This window comes from Lycium barbarum, chromosome 2 (genome assembly GCF_019175385.1).
Source record: "Lycium barbarum isolate Lr01 chromosome 2, ASM1917538v2, whole genome shotgun sequence".
Classification (NCBI taxonomy): Eukaryota; Viridiplantae; Streptophyta; class Magnoliopsida; order Solanales; family Solanaceae; genus Lycium; species Lycium barbarum.
The window spans coordinates 103,308,260-103,321,940 of NC_083338.1; the positions used below are offsets into that span (position 1 = coordinate 103,308,260).

General features: G+C 34.7%; 1 protein-coding gene and 1 pseudogene across 1 annotated transcript; both read left to right on the forward strand.

The window, feature by feature from the left end:
- Positions 1 to 1,879: 1,879 nt before the first annotated feature.
- Positions 1,880 to 4,291, forward strand: LOC132626706 (glucan endo-1,3-beta-glucosidase, basic). The gene is made up of 2 exons (XM_060341661.1): positions 1,880 to 2,039; positions 2,993 to 4,291. The coding sequence occupies exons 1-2, from the start codon at positions 1,949 to 1,951 to the stop codon at positions 4,012 to 4,014; spliced, it is 1,113 nt and encodes a 370-aa protein (XP_060197644.1). The 5' UTR covers positions 1,880 to 1,948; the 3' UTR covers positions 4,015 to 4,291.
- A 1,869-nt stretch (positions 4,292 to 6,160) lies between these two features.
- On the forward strand, positions 6,161 to 13,196 carry LOC132628718 (glucan endo-1,3-beta-glucosidase, basic vacuolar isoform-like; annotated as a pseudogene).
- The last annotated feature ends 485 nt before the right edge of the window (positions 13,197 to 13,681 follow it).

The window sequence follows — 13,681 nt, forward strand, 5'->3', positions numbered from 1 at the left end:
TTGTTGAATGCTAATAAACTGTGAACTTGAGACTAACTAAGCATAAAGAGGAGTATTGGAAGTACCAACTCTCGTCATCGCTATAGTTTAGGCTGGGTCAACGATGTTGCTAGGTACACGTGCTTCCCTACTCACTCTACACTTGCTGCACCTTTTGTGTGCAGGTTCATATCCGAGCATGAGTGGAGATCGAGGCCTGTAGATCCGTTGGAGCGCTTTCTTGGAGTTTAGGGTGAGCGGATGATGGTTCCACGACGCTAGACTCCCTCTTATCTTTACTTTCTGTCTTTCATTACTTCAGACAGTATTTGTGTATTATTTAGACTTGTATTCGGATTAGTGCTCTGTACTTGTGACTTCCAGGTTTTGGGGAGTGTTTTGGACTTAGACATATTTCTATTAAGTTTATTAAGACTATTAAGTACCTTCGGTTGTATTTCTTTACATTCCGTATTTATTTGACACTTATTTGGACTTGTATCGATTTGGGGTTCGCCTAAGGGTTGGGTTTGGGTTAGGTGCTCTCGCGGTACAAATGAGATTTTGGGTCGTGATACCCAATTTATGTGGAACAGTTCGAATTTTGAGCGTCAAACAATTTCATTTTGAATGTGAATTCAAGCATGCTTTAGGTTTTTTTGAAGTAAATTTACATATTTGGAGCTACGCAAAAAGTGATATAAGTCATAATAATTGACAATGTAAAATATTTAGAAGATATATGAAAAATTTACGGAAAAAAAATTATTTGAATCTCGAAATCGGAAAAGTAACCCATAAATTCGGACGAAGGAAGTAATGGCAGTGGGTAATTCTTTTTTTATCTTCTATAGGTATTGGTGATTTCTTCCCAAACATAAAATAGTATCATTTGAAATTCTAAATGGTCCAATATCGCAGGTAGCTTTTCTTTAGATAGTTAGTTGAGAAAACACTATCCATATATCATTATTATAATAAAAAGAACTTAAAGTCCATCTTCTTAGATGCCGCCTCAGTAGAGCCGCCATTAAAATAAGACCTCTAAAATAAAAGCCGCCATTAATATAATGACTTTTTTTTACTATCACGTAAGTCCCAAACCTCTTCCAATAATACTTTATTTCAACTGGGGCCTGCTATTCTGAGTTTCCAAGACATCGGATATTTCTAAGTCTTAATTTACACCTCAACTAATATTAACAAATTAAACACGTGTGGTCAATCTTTTAATTTTCCCCTACAAAATACAATGAAGCAAAAAGTTACTGATTCCCTGGCCTTCCCAGAGTCTGCATGCCATATTCACTAAGTCTTCACGATCGAGAAACCCTTTTTTTTCCTCAAATAAATGAAGTAAAAAGTCAGCAACGAGGGTAAAGATTTATCAAATATTCAAGTGTTAATATCAAATCATAGAATGCAAGATTGTCTTTCATACACACATTTGTTACTTAAACTATGGTCGCATGCGTGCTATGTATTCTTTCATTTTAAATTTTAAGGATCAAAGTTAAATTGTTTAATTTAATGTAAACAACTGATGCGAGTAAATATTTACGTGGAGAAACTATAAGACGAACTATCGCGAATTTTATAATTAGCTGTAACTTGGAAACGATAATTAGTTAGCAATTCCTCAGTGGCATGGTTTGTGGCGGATGAAAGAAACTAGTCGTAACAAGCTTATATTTTCTTTTGTAAAGTCAAGGTAGTAATTAAGGCACCTTTGGATCAAGTTTCAAACGTGTACATCATCAAGCTCATTTTATTTTTTCCACACAAAGATCAAGTTGACCAAGAAAGTTAGAACTCTATACATGGACATATGAATTACCAGGTCACCTGGCGGCTCTTAACAAAATAATAATAATATTCCACTTGAATATTATACTCATGGATGTCTCACTATAAATAGCTCGAAATTCATCTTAGTTTCAACCAACTAACCTTCTTCTCATCAATCATCATGGCTACTAGCTCATGTAAACATACTACTACTCAAATGGCTGCTATCATGCTTCTCGGATTACTTTTTGCCAGCAGCATTGACATAGCAGGTTTCTGGTTAAATACTTGAATTTCCGACTCAAAAATATTTTCTTACCATTTTTGTATGCAAAATCTAAATGTTGTTGATAGTTATCTGCTTATTTTTTAGTGTCAAATTACTTGTATGTATCTTTTCCCATATTAACTTGCACAATTTTCGTTTGGACATAAGTCATCCCGGTAGACCTCACAAGCTTTTCCAATTTGAGGGGTGGTAGAGGCAGATCCAACATTTGAACTTTACGGGTTAATGTTCGGTATTCTGCCACTGCGTATTTGATTTATTGGGCTCAAAATACATTGTTTGTATTTGTTTAGTGAATTTTGGACACATATATAGGGTCAGAGCCGAAGCTACTGAATTCGGAAGAACTATAAGGCTACGGCACCTCATTTGAACCCAGTATTATATATAGGGAAAATACATTTATGAGTAATAATCCACGAAAATTGTACTCCCTCTGGTTCATAATAAGTGTCCACTTAGCCTTTTCATTATGGGTCAAAATAAGTGTTCACTTACCTAATCAATTAAGAAGTAATTTTATTTTTCCAGATTTACCCTTAGTAAGTGCTAAGTGACCGGATCCCAATGTGTCAAGTTAATAGCAATATGAAAATTTTAATTAAGGGTAGTTTAATCAAAATACTTATTTCTTTCTGGGAGTTAATATTTTCTTAAAGTTTGTGCTAAAGGCTAAAGTTTTTTTTAAACCGGACGGAGTTGCAAATAATATATTTGAACATATAACTTTAAAAAATTGAGTTCAATTTGAAGTACCTTAAAGATTGAATTCACATGGCTTAAATTCTTGATCCGTCTATGCCTACAACATAGTATATGCAACGTTTGCCTATAACATATCTACTACATCTGCCCCTGGGAAGGGGACCTACCATGTCTATTGGAATTCCATAATTGGTAAAGTTTCTAACGCCATTTCTAATTCTTATTGAGCAGGGGCTCAATCGATAGGTGTTTGCTATGGAATGATGGGGAACAACTTGCCAAATCATCAGGAAGTTATACAGCTCTACAAGTCAAGAAACATAGGAAGACTGAGGCTTTATGATCCAAATCATGGAGCTTTACAAGCCTTAAAAGGATCCAACATTGAAGTTATCCTAGGACTTCCCAATTCAGATGTCAAACACATTGCTTCCGGCATAGAACATGCAAAATGGTGGGTACAAAAGAACGTTAAAGATTTCTGGCCAGATGTTAAAATTAAGTACATTGCTGTTGGGAATGAAATCAGCCCCGTCACAGGCACATCATACCTTACCTCATTTCTTATTCCTGCTATGGTAAACATTTATAGAGCAGTTGGGGAAGCTGGTCTGGGAAACAACGTCAAAGTCTCAACATCAGTAGACATGACCTTGATAGGCAACTCTTATCCACCATCACAGGGTTCGTTTAGGAACGATGCTAGGTGGTTTACTGATCCAATTGTTGGATTCTTAAGGGACACGCGCGCTCCTTTGCTCGTTAACATTTACCCTTATTTTAGCTATTCTGGTAATCCAGGACAGATTTCTCTTCCCTATGCTCTTTTTACAGCACCTAATGTGGTTGTACAAGATGGTTCACGCCAATATAGAAACTTATTTGATGCTATGTTGGATTCCGTGTATGCTGCAATGGATCGATCAGGAGGGGGTTCTGTAGGAATTGTTGTGTCAGAGAGTGGATGGCCATCTGCTGGTGCATTTGGAGCCACAACAGACAATGCAGCAACTTACTTGAGGAACTTAATTCAGCATGCAAAAGAGGGTAGTCCAAGAAAGCCTGGACCCATTGAGACTTACATATTTGCCATGTTTGATGAGAATAACAAGAATCCAGAGTTGGAGAAACATTTTGGATTGTTTTCCCCCAACAAGCAGCCAAAATATAACCTCAACTTTGGAGTTTCTGATAGAGTTTGGGACATTTCTGCTGAAACTAATACTACTGCTTCTCTCATAAGTGAGATGTGAGAAGATACACTTGAAATCTCTTTACATGAGTAATGCTTGAATGGAAAGCTTAGCACCAGCAACAAAATTTATTTTTATGCAAATGTCTTTGTATGAGACACTAAATAATATTGCTCTGTCTAGTAAGTCCTCATGGATTGCTAACCAGAGACGATGCAACTCTGAGTGGTGTTTTAAATTCCTTTTCTTTGTGATATTTGTAATTTGGCAAGAATGTCTTTGTATGTTTTTAAATTTCATACACCATCAATTACATCATTTCCATGTTTGATCAGAATCAGATCTGTTAATTGCAAAGCTTAATTGTTATCAATTCATGTCTTTATCATTTGACTCGATCATTTTGTAAGGCATAAATTTGAGCTACCCTTAAGGGTGACACGCAACTGATCTTTCTGTAATCCCATGTCTCTGTTGTTAACCCTTACCTAAATTCGAGATAGTTCAAAAGGCATTCACATCAATGTTGGAGCAGCTCAGTGATTCAAAGTTCTACCTTACATAATAAGATATTTCGCTTCTATAAAATGGAAAAACAATGTCGCGCCACAAATTTCTCTCTAGTTCTAGCCAACTGAATCTTTCATGTCTCTAATAATTATCCTTTTACTCGTAGTTTCTCTCTATCAACTTGATCCATCGAATCACTTTGTCATAATTCAACCAATTGAGCTATTAACTCGTCTTAATAATCAAGTTTCTCAAATAAAAAAGGAAGAAACAAACCCTGGAACCAGACCACGTATGTCTGAAGAAAGGTGTTGCAAATATATGACCCAAAGTAACTTATAAAGGTTTTCAACTACTTCACTTATTGCCTTAAAACTTTGAATTGATCAATATCTACTTATATTTTTCTCAGCCCCTTGAGAAGCATTAGTCGTGATGCATGCAGCTCATAGACTAAAAGAAGCATTAGTCGTGATGCATGCAGCTCATAGACTAAAAGATACATTTAGTACAAAGATACCAAATGAATTTCTTTGAAATCTTTTTAGAATTGTAAGGTCGTATAACAGAGGAGGAATGAGTACACCGTTGCTCATCCAACTTTGAGTTTATCACAAAAAAGTTACTTTTCTACTTTTTGCTGCATAAAGTTCATCTAACTCTGTTCAGATTAACTAGTAAATTTCACTTAGAATTTTATATTCTGTACCAGAAATATGACATGCTACTCACAATAGTTAGTTAGCTTAATAAAACATATTAAATGTAAATTAGTTAACTTGGCCAAAGTCATATTTTCGGTACAAAATATAAAGATTAAAGTGAGATTTACTTTTGGTTAACTTTAACCAAAGTTAGATGATTTTTATGTAACGAAAAATAGAAAAGTGATTTTTGTGTGATAAACTTTAAGTTGGATGACTATAATGTGACACAAAATAGAAAAGTGACTTTTGTGTGCTAGATCCAAAGTTGAAAGATCACTGGTGAAATTTACAGAATAAATAATGGACTAAATTATAAACTTAAAATATTTTTATCGATAATACTATATGGCCTTCTCTCGGCAAGCAGCTCTCTTTAAATAGTAAGTTCAAAAATCCATCCAAAGATATCATTATTATTAACTTTAAAGTCGATCTTGATTGCTGCCTCTACAAAAAAGCCGCCAATAAAATAAAACTTATCAAAAGAAAAAGCAGCCACTAAAATATTGAATTTTAGTAAGTGCCAAAGCGCTTCCAATAATACTTAGTTGCAAGCTTGGGCCTGCAGCTTTGCTTCGGAGCTACCAGATATCGCATATTTCTAAGTATATCTCTTAGTACCTCACTAATCTTTAGAATAATTACAATTTACATACGGTAAATATATCTCTTATAATTCTTCCCTTGAAGAGAAAGTTTTTATCAGTTGTAATGTTAATTAAGTAGAAATTCCTCTATGGAAAGAAATTAAACTTATAACTATATATAAGTTTGGTAAAGTCGGTTGAACTTGTACATCGTCAAACTCATCTTTCTCTTTTGTAAATGATCAAGTTGATGTATAGACATGTGAATAAACAGTGATCCTGGCCGCTCTTAACTTCATTAGCCTAAGAATAGCAAAAAACAATATGCGACTCAGGATATTATATTCAAGGCTACTATATATCTCAATATAATTAGCTCGAAGTTCATCTTAGTTTCTACTTTCTACCAACAACCCTTCTCCAATGGCTCCAATCGCACTGCTAGGATTACTACTTGTTGCCAGCAGCATTGAGATAGCAGGTTCTCTCTCCCTCCCGACAAAAATTTGCTGAAACTAAACCTTTAAATTTCCTAGTGAATAATATAGTCTTAACATCTTGTGCTTGCAAAATGTGCTTTTAGTTGATAGTTATTTGCTTGTTTTTCATATCAAACTTGTGTAATTCTAACACCATTTCTAATTCTTATTGAGCAGGGGCTAATGAATCAATAGGTGTTTGCTATGGACTACTAGGAAACAACTTGCCATCACATGACAAAGTTGTACAACTCTACAAGTCAAGAAACATAACAAAACTGAGGCTTTATGAGCCAAATCATGGAGCTTTACAAGCCTTAAGAGGCTCAAACATTGAAGTTATGCTAGGAGTTCCCAATTCAGATGTCAAGCATATTGCTGCCAATGGGGAAAATTCAAGATTGTGGGTAACGAAAAATATTTGAGCTTTCTATCCAGATGTTAAAATTAAGTACCTCGTTGTTGGAAATGGAATAAGCCCTTTCACAGGCACATCTGATCATCATACCTCATATGTTAATTATAATTCACTTTATTATGCTGGTTCGGGGTACAGCGTCAATGTCACAACTTCTATAGACATGTCATTATGAGAACCTCTTATCCACCATCTCAGGGTTCATTTAGGAACGAAGCAAGGTTGTTTCTTGATCCGATTACTGAGTTTTTAAGGAATACAAATGCACCTTTGCTCGTTAACATTTACCCTTATTTTAGCTATTCTAGTAATCCAGGGCAGATTTCTCTCCCCTATGCTCTGTTTACTGCACCTAATGTGCTGGTACAAAACGGTTCATTCCAATACAGGAACTTATTTGATGCAATGTTGGATTCTGTGTATGCTGCCCTCGATCAATTATCAGGACGAGGCTTTATAGAGGTTGTTGTGTCTGAGACCGGGTGGCCATCTGATGGTGCATTTGCAGCCACAACAGACAATGCAGCAACATACTTGAGGAACTTAATTCAACATGTAAAAGAGGGTACTCCAAGAAAGCCTGGACCTATTGAGACCTATATATTTGCCATGTTTGATGAGAATAACAAGAACCCTGAACTGGAGAAACATTTTGGATTGTTTTCTCCCAACAAGCAACCCAAATATCAACTCAATTTTGGAGTTTCTGCTGAAACTAGTGTCACTGCTTCTCTCAAAAGTGATGTGAGAAGAGACTCTTCAAATCTCTGACTAAGTATTACTTGGATGGAAAACTTGGAACAAGAGAATATGTTCTTTTTGCCATCATCTTTTTATGAGACATTAAAATTACTTTGAGTGGCGTTATAACTTCCTTTATTTCTTTGTGATGTTGGTCATCCGGCAGCAACATTGGTAAGTTTGTAAATTTCAAGCACCATCAATTACCTAACCAGATACCCAAATGATATATTGGCCACAAAATATTCACTTTTGAGCCTATTTTAACTAGTATTGGGGCTTACATCATACTCCATGTTTGACTAGATAGGGATTTGGTCATTGAAAAGAATTTGCGTTTATCAATTCGTGTCTTTACCATTTAACTCGATTATTTAATCTTCGGAAAATGGTCAAATATACCCTTGTACTATAAAAAAAGGGTCAAATATATTCCTCATTATAATTTTAGCTGTCATTATACTTTTGGTCAAAATATACATTATAGTTTGGCACCCATTTGCCCTTAATTTTAACGGAAGACACGTGTCAAGCTTAGAATCAAATGACTCACCCCCAATTTTAAAATACCCGATTCATCTAGAAACCCACTCGTTTAACCCGACCCGACCAATTTTCATCTTTTTCTTCTCTTTTGTGGCCGAAGAAAAGGGTATATCCGGCAATATTCCATCTTATAGCACATGCGCTTTTAAATTCCTTCAATAAAGAACTGAAGATCATACCAAGAAATCTAATGAGTTCAAAAGGTTGTGGCATTAGAAATCTATACAGTGACTGCAAGTGAACAGTCTTGGACTTCTTAGCATATGTAGTATGGAAGCTAGATTTAATTTATTAAATAACAAGGCTCTGAGAGACACCGCATCCTTGACCACCCATAGTGATGAAGATTTTCTCTTCAGACAAAAGGCATGGTTAACATTAAGTGAATTTGCAGTATGAATAATACCTAACTTAAATGTTACCACTGTGAAGGTGGATTTCTTTTTGAAATATTGACGAGAGATGCGATGATGAGATCTCCATCTGGCGAATTATTGCTCATGTCACAGTGAGGCATTATATGGAAGATGGAGGATTGCCCAAGATATTATTTTTTCCGGCCATAAAAGAGAAGAAGAAGATGAAACGGGCGGGGTTGGGTTAACCAGGTGGGTTTATAAAGGATAGGTTATTTAAAATTGTAGATGTGTAATTTGATTCTAAGCTTGACACGTGGTTCTCCGTTAAAATTAAGGACATATTTGTGTCAAACTATGATGTGAAGGGTATATTTGGACCGAAAGTATAATGACTGGGTATGTATATACCGAATGTATAACGAGGGTATATTAACTTTTTCTAATAGTACAGGGATATATTTGATCCTTTTTCTTTTAATCTTTAACTAGTGTACACGACCGCGCTTCGCGCAGTCACGAGAACCAATCGAAATACACCAAAAAATGAATGTCACTTTTGTTAAACAAAAAAAAATAAAAAATTTAAACTAATCAAACACCTTTTCAAGATTCTGATCACCTTTTTAGAGTTTTTTTCAACATTTCCTTAAAATTATGGGACAAAGATATTTTGAGAAACATACAGGTTCAACATGAAATAATCCACTAAAACCAGCATATGTAAATTTGAATAAGAGAAACAAAAAATAAGAAGTTAATAAAAAGGAGAATAAAGGTAATGTATCCTTTCCCTTCTTCAGTTAAGACATTTATTTTCATATGAATGATTAAATACCCATTATTGTTGCCTGTTGGATCAAATTTCTAGTTTCTACTAATTTTCTAATTTCTAGTTTCTAATATAGCTAGTATTTTTTCTTTTTTTATAACCCTCTCCCCCTCCCCTTCCCCCTCCCCCACCCTCTTCCGGAGCTTCTCCTTTTAATTCCATTGGTGATTTGAACCCACAACCTTCGGGTTAGAAGTTGAGAGTGTTTACTATCTGCGCAACCCCCTCTTATCTCTAATGTAGCTATTGTGCTATGAACAATAAGTTTTTCCTGCCAAGATAAAATCATACATTCTTCTCTTTTGTGTCCAGTCTATAATTTTTTTCCAGTTAATAATGTAGCACAGATCCAAAAATCTACATGAACTGAAAAGTCATATTCTGGAGCCACGTAATGCCATCATTAACACATATCAATAAACATTAATTACAGGGAAGAAGGCTATTTGGTACAAGAAGAAAACTAAAAAAAAGAAATTACAACTCTAAAGAAAAAGCAATTTTGCTAATTTCTTTTAGGATCTATAATGTCTATGTTCAAGTGTATTTTTAGCAGAGGTCATAAAATTCTCCCCCCTATAATTCATTTTCATTAAAATAAACTTTTTTCTCAACTGAGCTGCCTATCATAGGCTTGATTTGCTTTTATATTCCTAGAAAAATTACAAGTTAACATAAGTCAAATTAACATTTAGAAAAAATTATGTATATATTGTATGTAGGAGGAAAACATGCAAAAAAGATCCATCTTAAGTAGCTTACCTTTCAGATAAAGATTTTCCGCCTTGAATTTGGATTCTTGTCAGTTTATCTTCATCACCCAAAATAATATTTTCTTCAGACACACCTAGATAAGAAAATTTACAATATTATCGTTAAGGTGACATGAGAAGTCAAACAATAAGGTGGAAGAAGTTGAGAAACATAAAGGATTTTAATTTCAAAAAAATATACAAATATGTTAGGAAGAAATTAAAAATTAATAGGCCAGAATTGGAAAAGCTAAAAGACCAAATGTATTTAAAGGTATTTTTTATTCATAATTAGAGACCTTTGGTCTAACATAAGACCTTTAACCTTCTATTGCTATTAAATGTTAATAATGATATTAATTATTATTACAAAATATTTTAAAATAAGGTAAACCATATATGAGGAAGAAAAACAGATCTTGTTGTATAGATAACGATAAAAAATGATTTAAACATGGAAAACAAAAACAGTAAATCTTCTATTGCTAGTCCTATGACATGCCATTTGCAAAAAGTTTTTCTTAGATTTTCGTGGCTACAAACTCTCTTGGATACACGTTATTAGAAGAGATTACTGTATGAGTATTGTATGTAGTTTACCGAGTAAACAATTATTTTCCTCCATTTGTTGTCATTGCAACGTGCTATGTTGTTGATTTTCTGTATGATAAACATTGCCATAACTGTTTGTATTTGAGAAATGCACTCCTCAAAGGCGCAGAACAAAGAAGAGAACAACTTCACGTTATCCACAAGATCAAGATAATTGTCAAATAATTATACCCAAGGAAAAAAACGAAAAGTGCATAAGATCTTTTTAAAAAATCAAAGCAGTTATGTGATTTTTCTCTTCACTTTTCAAATGTGCTAATTATTAGAGGGTAAGATTCAAACTCAAATTGAAAAAAAAGATGGACGAAGAAGAAGAAGAAAGAGAGCATGACATTATATATGCATATTTATGAAATCATATATTTGTCAATGAAAATTAGGTAAACAATAAACAAAATCGTCATAAAATTGAGCAAAAAATTGAATGGAATTAGCATTGGTGTGCATAAACATAGATAAATAATCTAAGAATATGTAAAACTCACACATAGAAACTGCGAAAATTTAAGTAAAGGTGACTTTTAAGTTTGGAAATTACTAGAGGTGACTTGTAGGGACCACATCAAGTCAAAACCCAATTAAATTTGGGATTAAGAAAATTGGGGTTGAAAATGTATTTTGCCAAACTTGTTAATCTTTTATAAAATACAAAAAAGACCCCAAACCATTTAATCCAACCCCCTATTTATTTCAAACTCAACATCGGTCCAATATCAAACCACACGAACTTCATTCAAAGTACGAACTGATCTCAACTGCTCCTTCAAACTTTCAACTTCAAACCCACGAACTGATCTCAACTGCTAAATGTGCTTCTTGAAACCGTCTTCAACCTCTTCAAAAGACGACTCTCATACGAACTGCTGCTCTCCATTTCTCTCAGGTAAAATCGCTCAACTTTTTCTTCTTTTAAAGTTAGGGTTTTGAAATCAAAGTGAGAAAATGATGATTTTGGTTAGAGAAGAAGAAGAATAACATGGGTTTGTCTGCAATGTTGTTTATTTTGTTATTCAATGCTTGAGAAACCCTTATTTGTTGTTTTTGTTCGAGTTGTTGGGGTTTGTGTGTTTGTAAATAGTGTATGTGGTTGTGAAATTCTGGTTTTTGGTGTTGTTTGTGTTCTCGTTCTCCTTAGGAGTTCGAAAAAAGGGCTTGTTGGGCTTGACAAAACCCGTATTTGCTCTATTTGTTCCACTTGTTGGGGTTTCTGTGTTGTTAAATAGTGTATGTGGTTGTGAAATTATGGTTTTTGGTATTGTTTGTGTTCTTGTTCTCCTTGGTGTTTCAAAAAAAGGGTTTGAATTTTTTTTGGATTTTTTCCAACAGCTGAGTAAGTTGTTGCAGCAACTTCAGCACTTGTTTGACTGTTGAGGTTGGTTTATTTTGTTTAACTTGTGATGGTTGTGTGTTTGTATTGAAACAAATGTTTTTTCTGGTTCAAAAGTTAGGGTTTTGAAATAAAAGTACGAAAATGACTAATTTTGGTTAAAGAAGAAGAGGAAGAACATGGGCAGGGTGTCTATGCAATGCTGTGTATTTTGTTAATTTTTGACTGTTGTGTGTTTGTAATACACTGATATTGCAGCCTGATAGTGAAATAGATGTTGTTGTCCTATTGTTGGCCTTGTAAGGTTTAGGAAAAAGGGCCTTGACATTTTTTTTTTGTTTTTACCCAACAGCTGAGTAATCTGTTGCAACAGATTTCTAATCTGTTAGTAAAAATCCAACAGTTGCTGAGGTTGTTGCAGCAAGTGAATATGTTGTAAATCTGTTGAAAATTGTTAAAACAGTTGCTGAGGAAGCTGCAACAACTGTTCTGATGGTTTCCAACAGATTAGTCTGTTGGAACAACTCAATCATATGTTCCAACAACTTTACTAGTTGTTGCAACAGATTATCCATCTGCTGGAATTAATCAATACAGTTGCTGAGGAAGCTGCAACAACTGTATTGATATTTTCCAACAGATGTATAATCTGTTGCAACAACTTATGAAGTTGTTGGAACACATGATGGAGTTGTTCCAATATATTACACACTTGTTGCAACACATGCTTCAGCTCTTGTAAAAATTCATTATTTATTTACTTTAAATGGTGCACAAATCAATTGAAAGTGTTTTTGCTTATCTCCTGTGTGCAGATAAAATGTCTTCACGAAAAAGAAAAGGGGAGGAATCATCTACAGTTAGTAAAAGAGCTAAGGGGGCATCATTAGATGATCTTGCTGAACAGACAAATATTCTTTCTGAACAAACTGCTGAACAGGAAACCTCTCAAGTAAGAGTTTCTGGCCAAGAAAGTAAAGAAGATCAAGTAGATGAACAAGATAAAGAAGAAGAACAAGAAGAAAATAAAGAAGAAGCCGAAGAAGAAGAAGAAGAAGAAGAAGAAGAAGAAGAAGAAAGAGAAGAAAAAGAAAACAATGATGAAAATGAAGAAGAAGAAGAAGAAGAAGAAGAAGAAGAAGAAGAAGATGATGATGATGATGATGATGATGATGTAAATAATGATGACAATGAAGAGGATAAAATTGCATCTTTTGAAAGGTCGGTGACCGGGGCTGTCGATTCTTTTATTGGGACTGATATTGACAGACCTTCCACTGATGAAGTTGTCAAAACTTTCAGTATTGAGAAGTTCCGTGTGCAGATGCCGATGGATAAACTAGGTGATTTGAATGGTGATCTTGTTGTAAAATAAGTCATGGGCAAGCCCTTTGATTACTTTAGGAACATACTTCAGGAGGAGGACTTGGAGGATTTCTTCAGGGCCACATGTTTTGGTATGTATCTAGATTTGCCTGAGGACAACAATGCAAGGTTTCAAATGACCATTGTGTATGGTCTTCTCAAACGAAGAATTATTTGCAGCAAAACTGATGAGATATGGATAAACTACTGCGGCATGCCAGTTTGTTTTGGCATCAAAGAGTTTGCCATAATCACCGGATTGAGGTGTCATGCTCCTTCTCAGCCTCTTTGTTACACCTCGGAAGTTTTTCTGTACTGGTATGATGAGTGTATGGTGTTTCACTAAGTCAGGAATGGCTAATTACGAATCTCGGAAAAAAATTATAAAGTTGCAGAGAAATTCACCGCCAGTGGTCGTACGTGGCACTATACGGACCGTATAGTGGTTTACGGACCGTATAGTGCACTCGTCCTTCAACCTGCCAAAAATCTCAA